Below are 26473 nucleotides of genomic sequence, written 5' to 3'. Positions count from 1 at the left end.
TTCTGTGGGTGTGGGCTTTTGATTAGCGTATCCTGATATCCTGTTTCTTACTAAAGAGTTCCAAATGGCAGCCATGGTCTTCCTTACCACTTCTGACTTAAGTAAAGCATTTGATATGTTATGCTGTACTTCTATATGGGCCTGCTTCTTGTGGCGCACTGTGAGAGAGTAAGTTGTGTTCTAATACTCCATTTCCATAGGTAGTCCAGCAATGCTTATCCAACTGGCTGACCTTCAGAGCAATTGCTCCAGGTAATGCACAGTGAGATATGTTTGCTTTTGTGGTTGAATGAATGTTCCTCGCTAGACCGAGCAATGGGGTTGGATGGTTAGTTTCGCTCTTTCTGCCATACATTGTGTAATCATATTTCAGGGGATGAGGGAGGTTTGACGAGAGGCACTGCTAAACATATTCTTCACTCACTCTTTATATGTCAACATTTGCAAATGTTTTTAAAATCTTTACATAGAATGTTAGGGTTATGGGCTTGGCTCACAAATGTCACCATATTCAGTCCCAGCTCAGTTACTGGAAATTTCACATAGTTTATTAACAAGTGACCCACCTCTCCACTGCGGAATCGCTCAAACTACGCATGAAGTGGAGAAAACAGCTATTCGTTACTTCAGTCTCTGTCTTTGCCTGAGGAGAGGTGTTTTGGTGTGGGCGTGAACAGCCTTTGAGGGTGTGTAGAATAAATTAGACAATAGTGGTTGTTATGTATGTGTCTATGGGAACATGGGTGGTGGGCAACTTGTGTTGGGTAGTGTCTATTTTCCTAATATGGAACATGTTGCCTTTTGTATCAAACTTCTCCTCCATTTTGTCTGACTGGTCCCGACTTCCCTGACTGATCGGACCCACACCTAGATCATTCCCATCCTCTCCTCTCCTCCTCAGTGAACCAGCAAGACTTGGTATTAGGATTGTCATTATTAGATACATGGAGGGAGCTTAACATAGGAATGAGAGAATGCTCTTTCTACTCCCCACCACACAAGTTATACTCTTGCCTGGACCATATTATGTGCCCATCCCATATGTTGATGCCACCATTTACTTGGGTAAAACCCTGTCCGACTACAACCCTGCAGAGCTTGCCATGTCCTGAGATTGAATCCCTACCACAAACCCCATGGCATTTGCAGTCTCTTCAATTAGAGGACACTGTCTTCACAGATACTCTGGCAACTGGTCTCACATATTCCTTTGTAGGCAACACTGATACTACCTCCTCCCATGTGACGAGTGGGAGGCATTCAAAGTAATCACACATGAGGTGTCCATATCTTCTATGTCACATGCACGACTCTTCATCTTACACAACATCAAACACACCAAAACACACCTGGGGAGCTTGACTGCAAGACAGCTCATGATGATTTTTGAGAAGATGATCTACAAGAATGTTGTATTCAATATGAAGAACTACTAGAACACTGAGGGTCATAGATTATAGCTCGTACACACAAAAACTACAAACCGAGGGTGACAAGGCAGGAACGCAATTGGCACGTATGATACAGCCACAATTGTCCCCTGCCACCATTCTCTCAGTGAGCACACCTGGGGGCACCCACTGGACCACCCAAGTAAAAATACAGCATTTTGGGATTACCATGCCAATATCTATGGACCTCACACTCCCTATCCCCTGCTATCATTGCTATTTTGGACTGCCTGACACTTTACGGATAGATTTGAGATGGGGCACAGGAATACCCAGAGTGAGTGAGCCTACTCAAAGTGCAGTTACCACCTGGTAATGATGGCTGGGTGTCCCAGATTTTCATGCTTACTGTTATGCAGGCCAATTACAATGGCTGTCTTACCGGTTAGCAGGATTATGTTTAACTGATAGACTTCACTATGTGAATGCTGCGACTGGGTGAACTACTTACCGGGAGCAACACACCACTCAGCTTACCCTTGCTTCTGGACAATACACTTACATATTGAAAACATGCTCTTAAATACACAGCTGCCCCCTCAAATTGCACCCCTAATATACCACTACAAGAACTGCCGACACCGGTAGGTTTACTCACATCCTTTGGGTTTGGATCTCTGGGAATCTGCTGGGGTTCACACGAAAGGAGAAATGTTCACGGACAGGCAACTCGTGCCACCCCAGAAATGTATTCCGGCTCACAAATTTTCTAACTCCCTTTTTAACCAATTTGAACATCTCCAGGTGCATCCGCTCATATTTGGCTCGAGAGGGGACACAATCGGAGACACACTCTTTCATCCAGGCAGTATACCAATTGGGCACAAGTGAACACTTAGTAAAATGGCTGTATAAAGGCCCGCATACTCATCTACACAGTTCATTGACACTCCTTACAGCTCGGTGGGAAGAGATCTTGGTCATGCCTTGCACAATTAAGAAATTAAATTTTCTCATTGAATATCCAGCATGTTACCTCGCAATTCCTAGCTCAAATTTATTCAATTCTCACTGCTATACAGAGCTTATTTCAGACCTCAAAAATTACACAAAATATTCCCCAAAGTGACCCCAAACTGCCCCAGATGTCATGTAGACTCTGCAGACCTATTACACATGCTGTGGGCATGTCCCTCCTTCGAGTCTTATTGGGCCGATGTCCTTTAAGCCTTGGCAGATCTGGTGGGGGTCTCCCACTGGAACATGTCAGAACACTGTCTCTTGGGTTTGTACCTACGTCCCAAGAATTCTAAAACCATGTTGTGATTTGTTGACTTGGCGCTCCTACTCACCAAACAACAGATCACCAGATGCTGGAAATCCACCCAAACCCCCCTTGTGTCCAGCTGGTAGGAAGAGGTCTTACACTGGGGCATGACCAAGGGCTAAGCACTACATAGAGAGGTCAATAGAGTACAACGAAAGCAGCGCCTTGCCTTAATGTTGGATGGTTTATTGGAAACATTCACATCTACATGAATGGTAGTTACAGACATGTAGATAGGGAGATGCACCAACCTCATAGGCAATTGCCAAGACTGTTGCTAAGTGGCAGAATATGCCTAAGGTCTTTGAGCCGACATGTGCTGCATGTTAACCTCACCTTAAGCGTTTCGTCCCCCTCGCTCCCCAATGCCCTCCTATCAATACTATTCCACAAAATCAATGGCAGAAGGCTAGTTGGGGTTACCATTGGGGTACAGTATTAGTGATGTGTTTAAATTGCATAATCTCAGCAATAGTGGGATACACAGTTTCAAAATATCCCCTTGTATCCATTTGAATATCCTTTATGTGATGTATCAACTGAAATGCCCACCACAAAGTTTACGATGTAAATATCCTTGAATATCTAAAAATGGAGAAGGGCTCAATATGTGGCATGCATCTTCCTTAAAAGTGCAAGGAATGTGATAAGGACACTGTTAATGCCTATTAAAATCCACAATATTCCGTCTTTGTTGTTTTTCCCCCACATTCACACTCACACTCCTCACCCATCCGAGGGCACTCCCTTGGAAACACACATTTACACCTACCTACAAAGACTATTGTTGACCTGTTGGATTTTCTGCATTCAATTCTATGATGTTAGAAAATAAGTTCATTCCAGTTCTGCGACCCAGTATCACTGATTTATATTTGCAGATGACACTTTTTAATCTATATATAGTAAAACTTTTGTGACTCAGCCTCTCACCAAAAATGAGTGAATTAGAGGGTATGTGATACACTCAGACAACTTGAAATCTGTACTGTGTTCTCAAACCGATAAGTCAAGAGTACACGTACTTAACATTTGAACTCCTGAGTAGTTTTGACACATTGCCAATTTGTTCTGTTTATATCTGTTTCTGCATATTCGAAATTTGCAATGGAAAGCATACAGCCCTAGAAGTACTTTAATTTGCTCATACTACACATGCCATGCAGCATTTCATAAATCACTAGGCAATAAACCATCTGTCATTCAGTGCTATTAGAGGTCCTCCTACCAGGCTCTGGGATGATCAGTTGTGCGCTGGTCTGTACATTCCCAGCATCATTTTCAGCTAAACACTGGTAAAATCCCTCATCCGACTTTACAAGCCCAAGTATCCTCAGGTTGCTTCCTCCCTAGGGAACAGAGGAGAAAAACATGAAATTAGTGCCAATAGAGAAAGAAGGTAAGCCAACAGGAGCGAGCCAAGACTGAATGAAAGACAAGTGACATAATTCGAATATTGAGGGAAAGAGATGAAAAACGTAGTGGAAGAAACATGAAGAGGGTCTCTTGGAAGTATTGTATTTAATGCTAGTCCAAAGAAGATGAGAAAGAATACAATGAGATATTGGATTAGGCAAGGGTGCCCAATGAATGCAAAACCAAGACTGGCGAAATAATAAGAACAAATAGGAAAAGGAAAAAGATGGAGGGTAGAAAGAGGGTAGGAAGAAGGATGGAAGGAAATAAGCAAGGGAGGACATGTGAAAGAATCAAAGTGGGAGTCAAAAAGGAAGGGAAAGGGATGGGTAGTCAATATACAAGGGAAAGTGGCAGGGTTAGTCAAGGAAAAAGGGAACTGAAAGTCGAAGACGAGGAGGAAGGGAAGGTGACAGGGGTAGTCAAGAAGAAAGGAAAGTGAAAATGGGAGGCAAGGAGGGAGGGAAAGTGATGGGGTAGTCATGGAAGTAGGGCAAGTGGGAGACAAGGAGGAAGGGAACGTTGGAGTCGAGGAGGGGCAGAAAGTGAAAGCAGGAGTCAAGGAGAAAGAGAAAGTGGGAGCAGAGGAGGGATTGAAAGTGAACGCAGGAGTCAATGACATAAGGAAATTGGGTGTCAAAGAGAAAGAGGAAGTGGGTATCAAGGTAAAAGGGAGACGATGTGGCCTAACATCTATGGCTGTGGGTCTCGATTCTGGGGAACAGGGTTCGAGTCTCTGCACCCACGCTCAACATCCTGTCATTCTGGGCAAATCACTTAATCTCCCCGTACCTAACAAAAATGAAGGTGTCCTTTACTTGAGCAACTGGTGCTCATGTAAAGCCCTCAGATACCTGATCAAGTTTGCGCTATATAAAACTCCGGGGGAAAAAAAGAATGAATGAGGAAGTCAAGGAGGAAAGGAGAGTGGTGGTTAAGGAGGGAAACATCCTTTACAATGAAACTTTTACAACGCAGTGCTTTTACAACGCAGGTTTTACAACGAAAACCATTACAATGCATTGCGCTGGGGGGCGCTCTAGGATAGGGAATAGATTTAATTTACTATCCAACACCTTCCCTAGTGTCCACGGGGACTGGAGTTGGAATAGTAAATTAAACTAATCACTATCCAGCACCCCAAAGCGCTATGCGTTATAAAGGTTTGCGTTGTAAAAACTGCGTTGTAACAGCATGCGTGGTAAAAGCATGCATTGAAACGTCATACATCCGGTTAAGGAGGAAGGTAAAGTAGTAGTCAAGGAGGAACCAAAAGCAGAAGTTAAGTAAAGAAGGATAGATTTGAAAGAGGGAAGGGATAGAAGGATTTGAAAGCAGGAAGGTTGGAGGGAATGAAAGAAGAATATAGGGAAGCATGGAGGACTGAGCCTGGGCTTGCTTTATGTGACTTCAATTATGAGGTAAGCAAGCAATACTACATTATAATTAGTTTGATGATAAAACAAAGCAAGCATTTGAAATGCATATTAACATGCAAACAGCTTGAAAAAACTGAAAATTAGTTTTTTTTCTTCTATGAATACATTTGGTTTCATCTTAGAGATTGGATATAAACAGGCATCTATCAGAAATCTGTTGAAACCAATTTTATTGCAGGATTTTGGCATACCACAAGCTGTTTTCTTCAAAGCAAGTTCTGTTTTCAGATAAACGTTGTGCTAGCCAAATACCCCTCCTTATGTTAGTTGAACCATTCGTCTTGGGATAATACCATGAGCAGACCACAGGGAGGCAAAATTCATTTGGCATTTGCTGCTATTGGGCAGGGTTTCAGTTTCCTCCTGCTGTTGCCAGACAGTGAAAAACAAGATTATCTGAATTGATTCTAATGAGACGGTAGCATTTAGCAAAGAACAGAATAGATAGATTTAGGAAAACAGGTGTCAGACAAATATGATATATTTAAGTAATTCCCTGCAGGAGCAATTTACACATTTCTTAAGTAGTAGGTGCAGGCAGGTGACTTTTAATAAAAAGATTTCCATCAATACTTTTTTCATTCTATTGGTGCCTATTGTATTCATTGCAACAAAAACAAGTGTTGATCTTATCAAGACTGGATTATGGAAACATCATCTACTGATGGACAGGCACGGCTTCTATTAGACACCTGCAAGCATTCAGAACTTTACTGCCAGGCTCCTATATTATCTGCCCAAATAAGCCTTCCTGTCTTACCTTCTTTGCGGACTTCACTGACTTAAAGTGGACAAATGCAAACAGTTCAAAGCCCTATGCTATATGCATAAAGTTAGGTTGAATACTGGTCTACTCTACTTACAAGAACTGGTGGCACCATACCAGCCAACTCACTCCCTTTGGTTGAGCAACCGGTACCTCTGTATGGTCCCCTGAGTCAAATTTGCCCACATGGGTGGTCGCTCCTTCTCACACTTGGGCCCTAAGCTTTGAAACATCATGCCCGAGTACCTGAGAAGTTGCCATTCATTGACCATTTTCTGTACACATCTTAAAACCTGGCTGTTCAGATCGTTTTAATTTGCTGCCAGCTCCTACCTCTTTTGTTGGATGGTTGGAAAACTCGTTCTGGGTAGCTTGGTGGTATAAAAGACTTAATAATAATAATAAAGCAGCTCAGCTGGGAGAAAGCAACATACAGGGTGGGAGCAGAAGCACACGATGGAGAGACTAACATGGAGTGCTGGATAGGGGGAGAAGCGCAGAAGAGAGCAAGCACCAGCAGCATGCTGGAGTGAGAGCAGCACAGAGAGATGGAGAAGTGCACGAGGGAGAGAGCAACATGGAGCATGGGGTGAGAGGAAACGTACACCAAAGACAGGGAGAAGCACACATCTCAGAGAGTAACACAGAGTACCAGATGCCTATGTTTGGGGAGAGCACACAATGGTGAAAGCTGAAAACCAGATGCACTCAAATAGTGTAAATCAAAAAGAAAAAAAAGGTTCCCACAAAATGGGCAGTGGAAGGATGCACGTCATGCTAATCAAAGGGGAAGGAAAACACAAGTTAAGCCAAGGAAAGCCACTCTGAAGCAAGTAAATGAGTGATAATAAAGCAAGCAAATGGTGAGCAAAGGGTGGGTTCTGAGCCACTGTTAGTTCTTGGTAAGTCCACAATAAGTTTATCAATACAGGACAGCTTGCACTGTCTGACGACAGGTGAGACCACTGTCTGACAGGTGAGACTTAATTAACTTCTGAACTTCTTTTTTTAAGCTTAATATATATTTCTCTAGTTTTTCTGTCTCATTTGTACACCCATTAAAGAAAACTTCAGTAAGTGTGCTCTGTATTACTCACAGGCCTTGTTTCCCCAAAATGCATGATGTATTAGCAATGTCATCATTCACACCTTGAACATCAATGATAGCAAAGGTTTGAACCTTATCCCTTACTCATCTCTTACATAGGCTTCCATTTGCTGATGCGATAGTGGGGTGGGGGCAAGGAAAGAAAACGAAAGAAGAAGTGCTCTTGTCGCTCCCTTAATGGACCCTGAAATCATGCCCAGTAATGACAAGGACAAGGTTGGTTGCAGCTGTTAGTTGACTCCCTTAAAGGTTGTCCATGATGATGCTTAATAGAACCCAACGGTTCTTCAGAGTTGACACTCATTAAGCAAATGCAAATAAAGCCATAAATCCGTTTTTGTTTTCAGCCATCACCTCTCTATATAGTTAAGCCATGCTTTGTGTAATTCTTTGTAAACTTGGTTCACTAATTGTATTTTGCAATAATTAAAAACTATTAAAATTTACTAGGCTTAGTAACATACATGGCAGGGACATAAGAAAGTAACACCAATCTGCGTTTAGTTCCATGGATCAAAACTGTTAAAACTTTCTGAACATTATCTTTGGAAGGGCAAAGATCAGCTCCACTTAATTAGCTTGCCAGTATTAACCTTGACTGATGGCAATCATTGGTTCGTAATTTGCGTTTAGGGAATATAATCCAAGTCATCAAAATGTTAATTGGGGGCACTGCTGAAGACAACATCTAAGAGCAAAGTCGCTGTCACAAATCCAACAAAAGACACTGCCAAAAGGAACATTTTAGGTAAAATTTTATTGAATCTCATGACACACTAACAGTTGTTGATCCTTATGTAATCACAATAGAGGGATGTAAGAAAACTTCACAATTAAATATTCAGGGAAAATAAAAGTTATCTACATAAAAGCTTGGTTAGCGTGCATAACAAGTTAAAGTTCTTACACTATAAGTTAACTCTTTTCAATGTACTGATGAAAATGGACGTCAATTGAGACTGTGTCACATTCCTGGGCCATCATCACTAATGCTCTCATTCAGAGCAAGTGAGGAAAAATAAACCTGGAATAAAACCAAACAATCTGGCCTGAAAGCCTCCAAAACTAAAGGGAAACAGGTTGCAACAGCCCCTTTTTTCACAGAGTCTTAGTACAGTAAAGATTTAGAAATCATTTGCCATGCTTGAGTGGTAAGAAAAGTGAAGTCCAAATAAAGGATAAAATATATATGCTTTTTGTCGCAGATGTGAGGTCTGCTTTAGCAAGAGCCAGGTCTGAGGAAAGACAACGCTGTTCTGGATATCATACTGGCCATGATTTCAAGAATCCAAGGAGAGTGGACATTACCAAATGGTAGTCTGAGAATGGATGTTTAATATCAATCTGTGAACAGAGACCTCATCAAATAATTTATGGAGAAGTTAAAGTCTAGGAAGCAAATGCCTCAACGTCAACAAACAGCTGAAACTCCCACCAAGTTAAGAAATGGGAAAGCATAAAAGACTCCTAGACTAATGACACATTTAAAGGTCATATCAAATGAAAGGCCTTATGAAGGACAAAGCCAATCACAATGCACATTTGGCCTGATTTACAAAGGTTGTTTTTTGAATAGTGGTGTCTTACTAAAGCCCTAAGGGTGAATAGCACCTATATTTCTAGGACAGATTTGTAAAGCTTGTTTCAGTGAGAAGGAGTGTATTGCTCCAAACTTAAATTAGATTTTCACGTGAATTTCCAGCAGAAAGACATGCATAATCACAGAACATAAAATAATTATCAAACAAGCCCTTATGAGGCACATCAACCAATCTGAGTCTCCCTTCTTTTCGACTACTCTAAATGCATCTGCAACTTTGTATTATCTCAAGACTTTATTTCAGCAAACGTAGGTGCAGTTTTGGGTTATGACATAAACTGTTTAAGATCAAGTAGTAGAGAATATGAAAGTGGCACTGATTGGATACCACAAAGTTTTATTGGGGGAGTCAGTAGAAGATTACTGTAGGGCAACATACAGCAAAAACAAATTATCGAATCATGCATCTAACACTAAAAGCAGAAATTAAACATTAAAGGTTCAAGAAACTAATTACCACAATCTGAAAGTAGTCACTGGGAATGACAACTTCTCCGTTCTTTGTCCACTTCAACGTCGGTGGTGGCTTTCCAGAGACGGAACATTCAAACTCAATGTCCATACTCTCGTAGGCATATAAGTTTGAAGGATGATTTAAATATCGTGGTGGAACTGAAAAGAAAGAAGCAGAGGACTGTTTGAGCATAAACTTAACTTTATAATATTCTCCTACATTGGAACATCTTACACTTTCCAAATAAAATTGATCTGAACAACTAATGCAAATGTTATTATTACAATTTAAACATTTCTTCTTGTTGCATTTCGTAAACTATATGCTAAACCATAGCACAGCTCTTAACAGTGGCAAAATAAAGCTAGCTCTTTCAAGGTTTTCGAAGGATGCAAAATCGCGTTGCTGTGTGTCTGTTGATGGTTTAGAATTTAGAATTCTGGCAGTTTACAAACTCTCATTGATTACACACTACATTGTTTACATTGGAGAAATAAAACAATTTCTAAAATAAAGTATTACTTATTTTACAAAGATCTATTTTACAAAAGTACAAATGTAAAAGAAATGGATCAATTATTTTCCAAAATAGATTCAATTACGAAAGCAGCATAAACTTTTAAAAAAAAGATTGAATTAAGAAAAACAAATTCTTTGAATACGCAATTTGTTAACGGATTTGCAAATCTGTTGACATGGCAAACTTTGACTATTGAGTAGACACCAAGTAGATTTTTCAATTTTCAACTCCATTGTCAATTACTTAAAATGTTTGAAAACACAGCTGACCAGCATTTTATTCAATAGTATGGGAAATAGTATTGGATTAAGTAAAATGTTACCAACGAAAGCAAAAACATTTGTCCAGACTTATTGATGCAGAAAGGATATTTGGACAGACCAACATAACAAGCATGTTTTGCCCTAGTTCTTTGCTACAAATATTAGGACTGATATACGAATGAGAGGTCTAGACTTGCAAGTGTCTCTCGTTTGAAAAAGCCCTTAGCTCAATCCTGTTCTTATTTTTCACGATTCAAAAAGTGCTCTAGTGTTGTTTGAAAGGTCTTAAATTGTACTAATGAGAATAGCATTTTTGCATTTTTGCATTTGTTACACCATCATTAATTCATAAGAAACACTAGAATTCATCATAAAATACACTGGACAAGGCAATACAAATGTAAATATCACGGGTAACATGGGTAGTGAAACATAACTTTCAAAGCCAGTGACACCACCTGGGGACATACTCAAGCCCAAAACACCTGCTGTATCAAATTTTCAAAAATGTATTAACGGACACCTATATATTGTTTGAGCATTTTCGAAATATGCATAATGTGCAAATATTGTATGAAAATTATTTTTGATAATGATGCATATAGGTGTAACTGCTGAACTAATGATGTAGTACTTGGAAGACGTTTCCTATGTCAATTAGAACTGTAAATAACTGTATGAATAGTTGTGCCATATTTTCGTGTGATATGCCATTATTCTTAAAATAAATGCAGTTTCTAGATTTCTACTCGACTTGCTGCTGCTCATTGCCTTTCCAAATCAGTGTTGCGCTGCAAAATCATATCTCCCCTTGTTTCTGTGGAGTATCAAGTGAGTAGTATCAATGTAATAGCAATATACAACATTGCGAATAAAGCTTCCACAGTGTGCTCAAAGTATCATTTTCAAGGACGTCCACTGCAAGTGTTAGTGTAGTGAGCCATTGTTTGAGAAATGTTTCATTTGGATTATACATTTCCAGAGTGCAGTTGATAAGGAAGCAAGTGGAAGATGTCTCTTACCTTAAGCAATGGTAGTAATATAAATTTTGAAAATGCCGTTGTTTCAAATTGCCAGTGCAACCCTAAATATGATCATAAGTTGCTGAATTTGAAGAATCTGTTAATAGATTTTTGTCATTTTCCTATAAAAAACTTTGGGTTTCTGTTTTTCTCAGGTGATTTTGCTTCTTTTACGATTTTACTTGCAAACGCTTTGCTATGATTCTCTTTTGCATTTAAACTTTCTATGGGGATGAAAGCAGTGCTATTTATGAGTCTGACACTTCTGCTTAGATTCTGTCTTACAAGAGATTATTAAGTTTTATGGTTTTGTATTTACATGCACTTCTGTAATTGGGGCCTTCAGGCAAATTATGCATTTTTCCCTGTACCATATTTTGAAAGCCCATAATAAATTCACTTGGTGACGCATTTCTGATCTAGAACTCAATCCTTCTTGCTTCCAATATTTTATTCAGTTTAACTCTGCTAGGGTGATGATTATTGGGGTTCAACCCCCATACTACCAACACACACAATAGCAGTCATGCATGAGCACCTGACCAAAAACAAAAATATCATACATTTACTTTCCCATAACATATCAAAGAGTGATTCCATGCTTAAGAACTAGATGCATGTACATTTCATACCACAGCACCTGATACTGATGACAACAATGCAAGCTTATGTATTCTTTGCTTGCTAAAGTAAAATATGCATCAGTGCATAGAATACCCAAGCCATGTATGCATATTCTATACATAGCTTACAAAAGTAAAGGTTTACCGAAGCTGCTTTGTAAGTTACAGCTTAGGCTTAACAATGTGAGGTGTCTGTCATGAGGAAGCTCTTCAAATGCAAACATCCACTATTCATGAGAGGTGATGGATGTGATTATGGTATAATGATAGGAGGGGATAGTTGGTGTTATTTGAATACTGGAACAAACTCACATGCTCTTAAATTTAAGACATTCACTATTGGTTTACAACTCACATTGGCTCACCTCATCCAGTCCTATGTTAAAAGTTCAAATTGGCAGAGCAACTGTGATGAGCCTGTGTGAAAGAATTGCAACCAACCCCATTTTCACAGAATGAGTGAAGAACAGAAAAATAGCGAAACAAAAATGTTTACTTGTTTTCATTATTTTCAATTCCATGATTGTGATTTGCACCACTGGTATTTATTATGCATGGCATAGGTTGCGCTACCTTCATCTGCTGTTATTGATTTATGTGCCTGCCTTTTATGAATATCATTAAACAATGTTTAAAACTTAAGGCATTCTTGCACTACATCGCATTGCTTTGCCCGGTTTTATAAATTGCCCTTTGAGGCATAGCTGAAGAACGCATGTCAATGGAATATACAACTGTCATGAATCATGCTACTTTTGTAAATTGCCCCATTTTTTCTTCTGAGAGGTTGATGAAAATACACAAAGATGCACTACACAGGTGCTATGTTGGGCTCCTGGACATTGTCGTATGCACTTCCATAATGCCCACAGTGAGATTCGTTGTGTCTGTCCAACTTAGATTTTGTGATAAAAATCTGCATATGTCTTCTATGTATGAGCTGTTCCACACTGTATTGGGCACGTAGGAAAGGAATAATGAAATGCACCTTAGTGTTCAAAGTTAATTGCATAAAGGAAAAATGGTATTCAATTATACAGCAAACTTAAAATATAGGGAGAGGCCATTTTCTAAGCATGGGCTGTATTCATTATAACTAAAACTGCATATGGACCACACAAACAACTCATCAAAACAGAGTTATTCCTGAAATTCTGCACTGCAACCTCCTGCCAACATTACAATCAAATTCCTCTTATGAGCTCCCTCTGGCAATCAAGCTGAAGCAAGGCCAGAGGGCAGGTTAGAAGGTCTAAATCAAAATCTTTCAAAGATTAGAAGTAGACAAAAAAAACCTAAGCTTTTTTTATTACACTAGAGAATGAGAGATGCCTAACCTGTGCTTGCCTCAGGCACCTCATTTTCCACTACCAGAGTCAGAATGTTTTATAACTGCCATTTATTTTATTTCACACAATGTACACAACCCCATCTTAAGGTCTACTTTAAAAAGAAGCTTTTGTCTTTGAAAGATTTTGTTGCATGGCTATAGGTATGCTAAGGTGAAACTGCGAAAAAAAAGAACTGTGCTTGAGACTCTGTGTAAAAATAGTAATGAGACGATCCATGACCTGCATAACAATAGCATTTAGGACACACACTCAAGGTGCAATGTGTCCCAGGCTTAACAGTCTAGCAGAAATCCTTTCAACCCATCATAAAGGAAGTGAAGCATGTTTGTCTAGACTTAGTTATTAGTGCACTTACAAGAAAAAGTATTTAAGTATCCAATAATAGTGAGTAACATAGTTATTGACAAATGGTATCATCTAATATACTTTATATTGATCTGGCTGCCCTTAAATGGCACATCAGAGCTAAGGAACATGGCACAACAATCCTTATTTTTGTCCATTTTACCCAAAAAACACTTTTGCTTTACACTAATTCACCCGAAGATTTACTGCAGGGGGACAATGGTGGCAGCCTTTGACTCCACTAGCTGGTGAGGGTCCCTTCAGGAAGTCTCCTGCAACCCTTAGTGTCCCCACCAAAGGAGACTATCCCTGGGCACTCAAAGTGTGCACCTTTAAAATAAGGCACACAATTGTTCTAGATGCGTAATAGGGTTCAGGTACAAAGGACAATACATGTTCTTATATTCATATCAATAAAGGAAATACCCCTTAAAATGAAATGTTCCCCCTTGCAATGAGTACTAGAGAGGGGCTCCTTCTGTAATACAGTTGTACCACCTGGAGGTGTGTTCCAGGAGTACCAAGCACAGGTGCAAATGTTCTCTGGGAAACATTGTTAATCGAACTCCTAGTGTAAATTCCAATATGTGACTTATTGCTGTGGAGTAGAAATGGTTTGGTAGAAAACACAAATTACCTGTTTTCAGTTAGACATTATTCAATAAAAAGCAGAATTATTGAATGCAGGTGGGTAAACAGGGGACGGCATTTAATTCAACACATCTCAATGGATACTAGTAATCTTTCTATATACGTTAACTACTACTGAGTAAAGTTACATTATGCTGTTAATAAACATGCCGTAATGATATTTAATAATTGCATTGTTTCTTGTAGAGATTGATTTTATAGAATAAGTAGCATTGAGAAATGGCCCTCACTGTGAAGTGTTTCGATTCAGGAATTATATATAATAAAGGCTTGTCTATGTAGCAACACAATATGTTTAGTAAAGATGTAAAAAAAAATAAACTTTTATAACCGAAACCAAGCTCAGCAGTATATATATATATATATATATATATATATACATGTATGTGCAGTGACATATGCAGTAACACACTTGTGGATTTAAGAATTTACGAAAGGATCACCGTGAGTACACTGAAAAGGTAATTACAAACAGTTGCTAATTTTTTGAGGAATAAATATTGGTGCAAGTAAAAAAAAACAGATCCAAGCCTCAAAAGAAATGGCTTTGTCAATTTTTTTCTCAGGCTTCCTTTTGGTACTATTTGGCTGTTTTTGTGTGCCTCTCTTTCTAAACGCTTAAGATATAATTCCATATTATTTAGCATACAAGGACTTGAATGAACTGATTTGGGGTAATACATTCAAAGTTGTTACAAATCGGGAGCATCACACTTAACTACAGCATGAATCGAAAGCTCACAAGAGGAGGCTCACAACCACATTTGGTTTTTTTTTGAAGTATCAAGGTGTCTCAGGTTTATGAATACTAATATAACGATCAGCAAAAGTCACAGTAAACTTTGAGATTAAGTTGGATATCAGGAGAGTGCCAAGCAATGCTGCAGTTCTGCGAATCCCACAATAAGGGAAAGAGTGTATGTCCAAATACCTTAAACTGCACATTTGTATAATATTTGAACTTGATGGCTGATCCTTTGAATTTAAGAAAGGAGTTGTAGGCTTCCAAATGGTGACTAAGCAGTAGGCTGCGACACATTACCTACAGTATGCTTCAAAGGTTTGACAGGATTTGGTAGCTCATAAAACATTTAATCAGATTTGATATTTCTTTTCTTGAAAATGGATAGGGATTTTTTTTTATCATAAAAATCAATACCAGTTGGGTAGTGGTTATTCAACAACATTATTACAAAAGAGTTTGCTGTAAATATCTTAAGTGTTCTTATGGCAAGTCTCACTGTAGCCATAGATGTTATTTATCTGTTATTGTATTTCTTGAATGAACATGGTGAACATTTTCCATTTTAACACATTGCTCTTGAGTGCTGCACTTATAGAATAATAATAATTAATAATCCACATTTCTAAAGCGCAAACCATCACCCATTAGGGTCTCTACGCGCTAGGGGCCGTCGGGAAGCTTAAGCAAGCTATTGCCCAGAGTCACATGGTGCTGGGCTAATCTGCCGCCGGCCCCGCGGATCGAACCGTGATCCCCAGATTCCGGAGTCAGTCACCCTGGCCGCGGCGCCACACCTCTCACCTAGAATAGAATAAACATATATGCTTAAAAAATCTACCTTTTCAGCATTATCTCCACTGAATTCTTGCTTTAGCGGACTTCACTGTTGCTGACATTTTAATTCTGTACACTATGATGCCGCCATTTTAGTGCTGTAGTGTGAGCGCCCTGTCCCTAAAACTCTGCTCCTATAATAACTACACCTGACTGATTTAACTTTCTTTTTTTTTCAAACATTTTCTTGTAAGGTCATCGTAGGTTGGCATAGAAATGTCATCAGTGGAATGAACATTAAATGTCACAAGAGGACTGCAGTGTGTATTTACGCCACCCACAAATAAGAAAAAAACGGTGTATGACTCCAGGGAGCACCATTGTGCTTTGACTGGACTGCAGTCCAGAGTGTAGTCAAATGGCAGAAAATAGTGTTTTGACATGAAGGAAACCCTAGTTTTATATGTTAGCTAAGTCACCCATTGCAAACAAATAGGGCGCAATGATTGATATATTATTGTTGGGAATCCTAGATATTAATTAATGTAATTCCCCACAGTGAATGGTTGCAACAAGCACTTTGTCATTCTGTGGGGAACACGTCTTCATGTAAAAGTGTCATTTGTGCTGCCAAGAGTAAACATATTTAATACCTATCTGTCTCACAGACCTGCTCAAAAGCCTGAACACACGTCCCTAGGCTCCAGCAATGGCCGAAGAGTGGAGACCTCCTTTCCATAGGAAGGTGCCAAGAAATTCTGCATCTGGCAGCTGGAATAAGGCTGCAGACATGAAGAAAGGATTGTGCAGAGGTTTTTACGAAACGGAGAAAGGAACTGCTGCCAGAAACTTGCCAGAATTGGAAGTAAAAAGATCTCCAATCAGTGGGTCAGATACCTCATCACCACCTCATCAGTACATTCTTGGACCTACGTTAAGGATTTCCAAGAGAAGAGGACTCTTTCTCACTACTGGAAGAAAGAAAAACAAATTATTTCTAAATCCTACTGGCACCCAGGGACTGGAATTGCTATCAATGGGCCAAGTGGCTGCTTTGCATTTACTGCTGTAGGCACACAAAAGATAGAATGACTCCTGACTCCAAAAAGACCAAGTGGGCCAGTGTGAATTGGACCTTGCTGCAGTTCTAATTGTAGAGAGACCACTTACTTGGAAGCCTGTCCTCAGGACCTGGGGTCTGTGGGAGTTACTCGTATAAACTTTCTTTCACTGCAGTAAAATGGGTTTGAACTTAGATTATCCCCTCTTGTGCTCATGATGAGCTGAGCTCGTCTTCAGCCACGGCGCTCCAGGGGCTCATGACGAGCTGAGCTTGTCATGGCCCGTGGAATGCTCGCACCCTGGGCTGATTCCCCTGCTGTGCTAAGCGTTCAATTAAACGGGCGTGGTCGTGATGAGCTCAGCTCGTCATGAGCACCGCAGCGCCGTGGCTCATGACAAGCTCAGCTCGCTATGAGCATGGGGGCGCTGTGCGCCCCCGCCCCACAGCATAGCAGGGGAATCCTGCCAGCAGCGAAGGGGTTATATATCTGGGCTGGTGGAGCCCTGTCATGCTACAGCTTTCAGACTGTTGGAGGATTTCAAAACTGAAGAAGATACTATGTCCTAATATAAAACCTTGGACAGGAGCAACAAATGTATTCGAAGGGTAAAATGACCTTGGCGGGAGGGTGTCCAGTAGAGTGTCATTGATGGGAGCAGCTGGTTAGCCACCAGCTTTACCACAATGTGCATGCTCTGAAGACCATATGCTTACACATGCACCAAAGAATATCATACATGCATTATAGATAAAATAGCATATGCAGCACAAATTACACTCACTGCTGTCCAAGTCCACTGGGATGGAGTAGCCATGGATTGGGAAAAGTCTGGCAGTGGTAAAAATATAAATAACACAGCAGGGAGAAGACCACAACTGGTCAGCCATTCATTTAGTGCAACATCATACATGCCAACCCTCCTGATTATGGCGGAGACTACCGATTTCAAGGCTAGTCTGCCGCCTCCTGAGTCCTGTATGCAAAAACCTGATTCCTCATCAGGCTTCCCCAGACAGGAACTAGTCTTGTGTGACTCAGTGTATGCACTGCCCATAAACTGCTCCAGCAGGCCAGTGCACATCATTTATTATCACTCTCTCTCTCTGACTGCCTTAGTGATTTCTCCGTGCTCCGGGCAGGTAAGGTACAAAAAACAATATTTTCATTTAGTCTAGTAACAAGACAATAGACCCAATTCAGGCCTCAATAGAAGCCAATGGGAGCAATACATTCTCCCGATTGTTTAAAAAAAATCTTCCACTTCCCCCTTCTAAAATGTTGGCATGTATGCAACATGCACCTTCCACTCCTAATGCTGCCAGGTCTTTATCTTACAATAAAGCCGCCAACTTTGCAATAGTTCATGTGAAACTTGTAAAGCTGCTTTATAAAGGTCCTGCTAATTAAATCCCGTGTGGCGTGACAGGTAACTGCTGTTAGTTTAGTAGTGACTGGCGGTGCAGGTGTTCAAGCTTTTGGTGAGAATGCAGTAGGCATTAGGGAGATGGACAGATGCCGGGTATGTTTGTTTTCTGAGGGGGTGGGCACTGGCAATGTACCTCTATAACTTTTAATCTGGGAATGGGAACATTGACTATGGGGAGGTGCCAGGGCAGTCAGAGGCTACTGGGATCTAACAAGGATAATTGAGGTCTTTTACCTCTTCTGTCCTTGGAAAACTTTCCATTGATCTCAAACTGAGGCCCAGATATATCCCTTCATCTCTTTACAGCCAGGTCAAGGTAAAGAGGCAGAGCAGTCCTAGGCTAACTCAAGCTGGTGCTGATTGATATAAACCCGAACCTGAACAAAGTACATAGCTGATAAAAAACAATGCCTAACAAGGGCTTTTACTTTAAAAAAAGATAAATACTCTGTCTAACTAAATTCTAACAATAACATTATTAATGTATGTAATGTAAACCTCTAAAGAAGCTCCTGAAATAGAGATATTTGTAAAACAGACTCTCAGAGTTAGACAATGGAAATCCCCTTCCTATGATACTTGCACAGAGTTTACATTATAAAAGTAATTCCTACTATATTTTTCATGAAGTTACAGCTTTCAAATCCCCTTTCTACTGTAATTTAGATGAAGTATTTGATAATATCTCTAACATTTATGAGCAATGAAATACTTCAAATGTGGGCTAAAATACCTGCTGCTTAATCAAATTCACACAAAGAAGAGAATCACCAAAGGGAAAGAGCCGAAGCTCTTTGTTTTGTTTTCATTTTAATTAGGTCTTGGTTAGAGAAATCTTTAGTTTTCTCTTGCCTACACCTATTGTTTCCAAGATGCATAAAGTTAAAGTGGGTCATGCCCTTGCTCATGATTGTACAGCTGTGCTACAGCTGTGTTATCTATCACAGTTTTCTCTTTTTCATTCAATGTACTTGCTCCCTATTCGTGTGTTTGTCCCACCCAGGAGCATTTTGGTCTTGCATTGTTCTGAATAGTTTACTTGTATCTTTCCACTATTGACGTTGCTTGCGTTCAAGGAAATACATTTTTCTTATATTTTGAGTACTCCAAGCAGGTGCATGTGCTTCCTTGCTGTCTTCCCAGTGCGCTGCTTCCCCCCACAGTCCCATGACCCACTCATATCTCTGTCATTTCCCCTCCTTATGTTCCCCGTCCTTCCCAATACCGCTAATTTTTAATATTCTCCCCAACCCTGCACCTTTCTTTTCTTTCTTTTTTATTTCTGGGGTGTCCTGCACTACCAGTTGGCATGTGTTAGACCTGGTATCGGTTCCCCCTTCTTTCTGCCTCTACTGTATTTTTTACTGTGGGTTGGATGTCAGTTTTGCTGGTTTATGTACTGTGGGTGTTTTACCAACTGTTAATCAGTACTAATGTGCGAGTGCTCCCTGTGTTAACTTTGATTCTGATTGGTTATCCGTGATTGGAATATTTGATTTAAGAAATAGTCCCTATTAAATTGCAATGTGTGTGCCCAGGACCTATAAATCATATGCTACTAGTGGACCTGCAGCACTGGTTGTGCCACCCACATGATTAGCCCTGTAAATATGTCTCAGGTCTGCCATTGCAGTGTCTGTGAATGCAGTTTTAAACTGCCATGTCGACCTGGCAAGTGCACCCACTTGCCAGGCCCTAATTTACTGTTTATCTACATGTAAGGCACCCGTAAGGTAGGCCCAAGGCACCCTATGAGCAGGGTGCCTTGTATGTGAAAGGTAGGACATGCACTGGTATATTATACATGTCCTGATACTGAAATACTATCAGTTTTGTTTTTCACTATTGCAAGGCCTGTCTCTCCCATAGGCTATATTTGGAGCTGCCTTGTCACGTCTTACAAGAATAACTTTCAATTGGGAAGAGATAGAGATTTGGAATTTGGCCTCCCTGAACTCAGAATTTAAAGATACATCTTTTAGCAAATTTATTTTTCTGATTGTGTGTTTGATAAAGCCACTTTTAGAAAGCGGACATGTTCTTGTTTAACCATCTTGTAACTCTGCCTGCCTGTGGATTTGTCATCTGGTTTAGACTAACAGGGGTCTTTTTGTGCATTCACTCTAGACAGTCACACAAAGGGCCATCATCAGGCTGATGGGTCTTCCTGGCCTAGAATGGTGGGGGGAGTGTCACCAACACCTCAATAGGGCTGCGCATGCCCTCCCACAATGTTTCCCCCCTCCCCCACTGAGTGTGTCTGGAGCCAAGGCTGGGCAAGGCAGGAACTTGTAAACCACAAAGACCTTCTTTTGAAGTATACCTACTTCAAAGGCCAAAAGTGGTATAAGTATCGGACGTAAAACCCCAGACTTTTAGGACACTTCTGGATCAAAGGGAACCGCTGCCAAGGAGAAGAGCTGAACAGCTGTGAGGGGGAGTACTGCCCCTTTTCTGTGTGTTGTTTTGCTGGGTTGGCCTGAAGTTGCTGCTTCTGCTTTGGAGAGAAAAAGGACTGGACTTTGTTGGGTATCCTGCTTATGAAGTTTCTCCAATGACTTCTGTGTGTTTACTTCCTGTTATGAAGTCTCAGGGCCAGCAAAGACATCATCCGCAGCATCCCCGAACTCCACTGCTGGGAGTTCTTACCTGCCTTGTGGTGCCAATTCCAGTTCTGGGCTCTTGGAAGATGTTTTCTTGCGTGAAAGCATCAAAATCAATTTTTCACCCTTCCAGCTCCTGTTTTTGTGGCGCATCACAACTGTCCAGGTGTCGTTTCTAGGCACTGCCACTGTGCGGTTGAAGAAATCGACCTAGCACATGCCCACAGCCAAAGAAACTGCCACAGCCTCAGCACACCATGCTTCTGAAGTCCGAGACCAACGCCATGACTCAGACGCATGCCCTGCTGTGCTGTTGAAATAATGGACGCATCATGGGACCACAACTGAAAAAAATCGATGGCGCGTCTGTGGACTACCGTTGTGGCTGGATTTCCACACAATGGTCATGTGCGCCAAATTTTTCCAACACATCACTGACTGACCAGAACTGACTTGGATTTTGACTCCTCGCATTCCCCTACAGTCCGGATTTGGCCCAACTCTTTTGCAAGCAGCAGAACTGACGCATCGCTTGCCAAGGACTCAGGAACCAACAATTACTGTGTTTCTGATGCTCCCCTCCTCTGTGACTGTTTTCCTTGTGAATTTTTGATGCATCTGAATGCACTTTGTGTAAAATCACTGCATCCATAGTTTCCTATGGACAGAATTGCTAAACCCTTTTACAAGTGATATTTTGAGGCGGGTATGTTGGATTTTTATTGTTGTAGTCTAAGATAAAGATACTTTATTGTTATAATCTGGTGTGGTGTCCATTTTTTGTGTTTTCACTGTGTTACTGTGTGTGTTACGTACAAATGCTTTACAAATTGCGTCTGAGATAAGCGTGACTGCACGTGCCAAGCTACCAAGGAGGTGAGCAGGGATTATCTGGGTGTGTATCTCCCTTATGCTGACTAGAAGGAAGTGTCCCTTTTTGGACAGGGTGCATACCACTGCCAAATAGAGACCCCCATTTCTAACACAGTCAATCTCAAAATGCTTTTAAGACCATTTCAAGATTGCTGCCTGCTAGCGTGCATCTGAATGCATGCAAGTGAGATACCTAGAAATGAGCTTGTAACATTTAAAAAAAATTATTTGAAGATGGTCACCTCAGATGTGTGCGCAACCACTGAACCCTTTTTTGAATGTGTTTATTAAAGTGTTGAAAATGCATGCAATTTTCGCTGCAGCGGATTAACACACATCCACTGCAAGCATCACTGAAAAGCATTTGACAAAGCATTTGTACAAAAAATCACCACGTCTCTGTATACATTTGTAATATTTTAAAAAAAGAACTTGCAAAACCTATATGTCTCACTGCAAAGAGTTGTTGGCTTTGCTAGTGTTTGTTATTTTTGAGATTGCATGAGCTCTGGCAGATAGCTACCGTTATCTCCAGTTAGACGTAATGAGTGTTGAAGCTCTAAATGTCTCCTTCAAAAAATAATTACAAAGGTATTTAAAAAAATATGCAAACACTTTGGAGTGGGCTGTGAGCCGTTTTCTGCTTGGGGGCTGGAATAACCTTTGTGCTCACCACTAAAAGTTAAGTGCAGGCAGATGAAAGGGAGTCACTGCGAGTCCAGCAGCTCCAGGCAGTCCATTACACAGCACTGCTCTCTTCTTCCAATGAGGTAGCTGCATTTTGATCAAATAGAAATGATTCAAAAGGGCTAATTGGATTAGCAGGCTATGGTGTCAAGTGGCTTGAAGTCAACCAATGTCATTGGCAAGAGACATTTCCACTTAAAAGCATATTTGACTGGGAAAATGCACCATGCCATCCATTCAATAAATAACTGCAACAGTGTTTACATCATTAGGCATCAAATGCAAGATCCTGTAATCAGTGGGGAGAGGAAAATACGCCCAACGCAAACTTCAAGGGCATTTTTCCCCAAATTCATGCTTGTTCGCAGAAGTGGTCCTTTCAGGTAAGAGCGGTGGGGCTGGGTGGGAGGGATTCGACAGAGAACTATGAGGCAAACTTAAAAAAATAATTTTCCCTCATGACCACTGCATTTGGAAACCCTCAGCTGGCTGCTTGTGAGTACAACATAAGGTAAAGCACAGTCCCTGTTGGGTTGGGGAGCCAACTACCTGAAAAATACTCATTATACCTGCCAGAAACTGTGGACTTACCAGATAACCTGATCAAACAGAAGAGAAGCACATGGAAGAATCATGGAAGAAACTTGCCGAGTGCAGAAGGTGCCTCGGGATGAAATAATTGTCTTCAGACTTTTCTATTCTGTGGCTCTATCAACACTCATATAACAAGTAGAGAACATGAAGCAGCTGTGCAGGCTTCTCTCACACAGAAGACAAATGCGAAAAAACTCAAGCTTACTTCATACCATTAACAGCTATACCACGGAAGCAGAAAAGTCAAGCAGGAGAGCCTCTACAAGCGGTGCATCCATAGCCTTCAGCTTCTGGGCCACCTGACTTCTCAGGAGCTACACTTGTGTACCCCTAGAGCACGGCCTTTGCTGCAGGCTGCATTGGTTGGAACTCTAGTTACACATAGTAGGCTGCATTGGTTGGAACCCTAGTTCACATTGTATATATAGGTGCATTCCATGCATTTGATGAGATGATTGAACTGTTCAACACGCTGTTTCGTGGCGGCATGCGTGGGTGCTTTTCAGTGGATTTTTAGGTTGTTATTTGTAGAGATGTTTGTCACACATAATGATTTGAATCAGAGGGTGTTTATTGTAGAGGCGTTTGTTGGTTGTTATTCTTAGTAATTTCAGAGCGATTTAAGAAACTTCAGTGTTCAATGTGTGAGATTTGGTGCCGATCTGTACACAGGGACGGACTGGCCATAGCAGGCGCCGGGCATTTCCCCGGTGAGCCGCCAGGGTGGAGCCAGTTTTGGGCCCCCGGGGATTTTTGTTACCTGGTATCAGCAATATGGTCCCCCTGTGAAAAATATCGGCAGAAACTGGCCCTAGCAAACAGTTCGCCTGCACCCTATCCCTTCCAGGGGGGCTGGAAGAGCAGTTTGCCAGGGCCGGTTTTTGTTCCCAGTCCGGCCCTGTCTGTACATTTTTGTAACATTTTAATATAATTCAGTTTTAGACTCGCAGATAAATTAATGAGAATCTCGAGTTCGGGGAGACTTGCAACTGGTTGTAGCTGTAAGAGATCAAAAGTAGAGAAGAATGAAAGTTTATTGAGCAAAGGGTAATTGTATAGTTTAAAATAGTTAAAGTGAAATGCAGCAGAGTATATGTATAGATGATGATGGTAACATAACATGTGTATTTGTAAAGTGCACGTTCACCCCCAGACGGACATCTTGGCACTGAATAACAGATGTTTATTGTTACCCAACTCAATGGTACTCATGGCTAAAAATGAAACTGTCCATTCAGTCACTCTATTATTTTATTCTAGATCATATTATATACGGAGATTCATACATGCATGAAAGATGTAGGAAAGTAGCAATGTATTTAAATAACAGGACACATTTCTACTTTGAGTTACTTTTTATGTGTATTTTAAGAGTGACTATCTTGTAGCTGAGTTATCATATTGATTGTCATTGATGGGCTACTCCATGTGTTTGCTTTTTTTGAATTGACCATCAGTAAAAATAAAATAACAAAAACAAGTAAATAACAATTAGTATGGCAAATGCTATTTGGAAATTACCAGCGGTCGTTGTGCACAGCCCATTACAGAAGAGGATAAAGCACATGGCAATAAAATCAGCTGGAATGGGTAGCCAAGAAATGTACCTTCCTTCATAAAATACGATAGAACAGTTAGTAAGTACATCAGCACCATTTATTACCATTATATGATAAATGGCACACAAAAATATTGGAAATTAGTTGAATAAATACAATGCAAAAAATGTTAAAACCAAAACTCCAAGAAGGCGTTGTCAGAGAAGAAGCATGCAATGAGAGGCAGACAGGCCGACTGCTTGTGCTGCAGGGTTCCTGCCATATTCCCTTAATATAATGAAAGCAGCCTTTTGGGGTACCCCTGTCACATTTCCACACTTATCAGGTATTTTGGGTAGTTAGTGAAGTTGATTCCACAAGAAGAAAAATATATGCTCTGTTGGAGTCAATATTTTCTTGTATCTGTAGCATTGGTTGTCAAGATGCATCATCGTCAGAACAAAACAATAATGCTAAAAACACTACTAAGACTAACCCCATTTATGGCGTACATGGAACAGAAGCATTTCAATGCAGACAGTTCCTTTGTAATCATGTCTGTTACTTAATCATTAATCAAAAATAATATGCATCACCCTAGTTTAAGAGTTCACCATTCCATGACAAGTTATGTTATATTCTTCTCTTGAGATGGACAGGCCATTTTTTTAAAATCAGCATAGGAATATTAACTACATGACTCTCTTTTGAAGCTTGAAAAAAACCCTGAAAAGCAATGGGAGGATTGCCTAAATTAATCGCCACCACAGGTAATTAATGTGAGGTGCATTTCAGTCTATTTTGTTTGTGTTTGCTCACTGTGTCACTACAGGCAGGGAGCAGCCATATGCACATTGTCCTTGTTCCACTAGGAACAGTCCAGCCGAAATCTTTTAGCAACAGTGCTTAATTTGTGCTATGGTTTCTGGTGCTTGGCACCAGCAAATATTTGCTAAAACCATCACGTTTATCATATTTCATGACAAAGTGGTGCTGTTTAACTAGTTTTGAACATCAGAAATCTGTTTATTCAATAAATATTTGAAAAAAAATAGTGCCGCCATATTCAGGGCATTCTAACAGCGGGGGGTGAAGAGGAATAATCCAAATGGCACAGGCAGATCTGCACCATTTTTAATGACATTTGGCATCACTTGGAGGGACAGTGACATGTCAAAGCTACAGAGACTCTAAGAAAATTCTTGAGCCATGGCATTTTTTTTGTTTCTTTTTACAAATTAATTTAGCATTTCCTAAACATATCCCCTATGAATGGAAATAAAAGCAACCCTAGTACAGTTTGCCTGGTTAGGCTTCGTCAATGAGACACAGTGTAAGTCCCGAAGAATAGAAGCTTTTTGGCTGTCTTGATTTTTAATCTACCACTGGCTTGAACATTAGTGTTTACTTAACATCTTAAGACTGGTCGATTATTTCTCTCACTGACGGACCTACCTTTGATAAATAGCCACAATTATACAATAGGAATCTAACTTAAGACATTTTGTATATGTTCTAATTGCAATTACAAACAAATGACTAGTTTTCTCTACTCTGACAATTATACAATAATTATGAGCATATGTGGATTCCATTATCTAGTTGCATTTGTTTCTTCAATTTCATGAAGCATCTGGTGCTCAAACAACACATTAAAATTGTGGATGAAATTTAGCAAAAACATGATTATTTAGCAGATGGAACAAATTGAATTTACATTAGAGAGGATAGTGGTAAAGCAGATATGGAATTTATTTTATTTTATTTATTTATTTTAAGGTTTTTGTAAAGTGCATCAATCATCCCCTATTGAATATCACAGCGCCGGTACGGCAAGCTGTGAGCTGTATAGGAAAGCTGTGAGCTGTAGACACATAAATCTCACCTCTACG

General features: G+C 40.3%; 1 protein-coding gene across 1 annotated transcript in view; it reads right to left on the bottom strand.

Moving 5' to 3' along the window:
- The window catches only part of DCC (DCC netrin 1 receptor), an 844139-nt gene that overhangs the window by 424020 nt on the left and 393646 nt on the right, over positions 1-26473 (bottom strand). The window contains exons 6-7 of the mRNA XM_078677748.1: positions 9505-9659; positions 3947-4067 (exon numbers count right to left, since the gene is read on the bottom strand). Coding sequence (XP_078533874.1) covers positions 3947-4067; positions 9505-9659 — 276 coding nt within the window. The remainder of the gene's footprint in view (positions 1-3946; positions 4068-9504; positions 9660-26473) is intronic.

Source organism: Lissotriton helveticus, chromosome 2_1 (genome assembly GCF_964261635.1).
Source record: "Lissotriton helveticus chromosome 2_1, aLisHel1.1, whole genome shotgun sequence".
Classification (NCBI taxonomy): Eukaryota; Metazoa; Chordata; class Amphibia; order Caudata; family Salamandridae; genus Lissotriton; species Lissotriton helveticus.
Note: the sequence above shows the minus strand (reverse complement) of the source record. Positions and strands in the feature narration are given on the sequence as shown.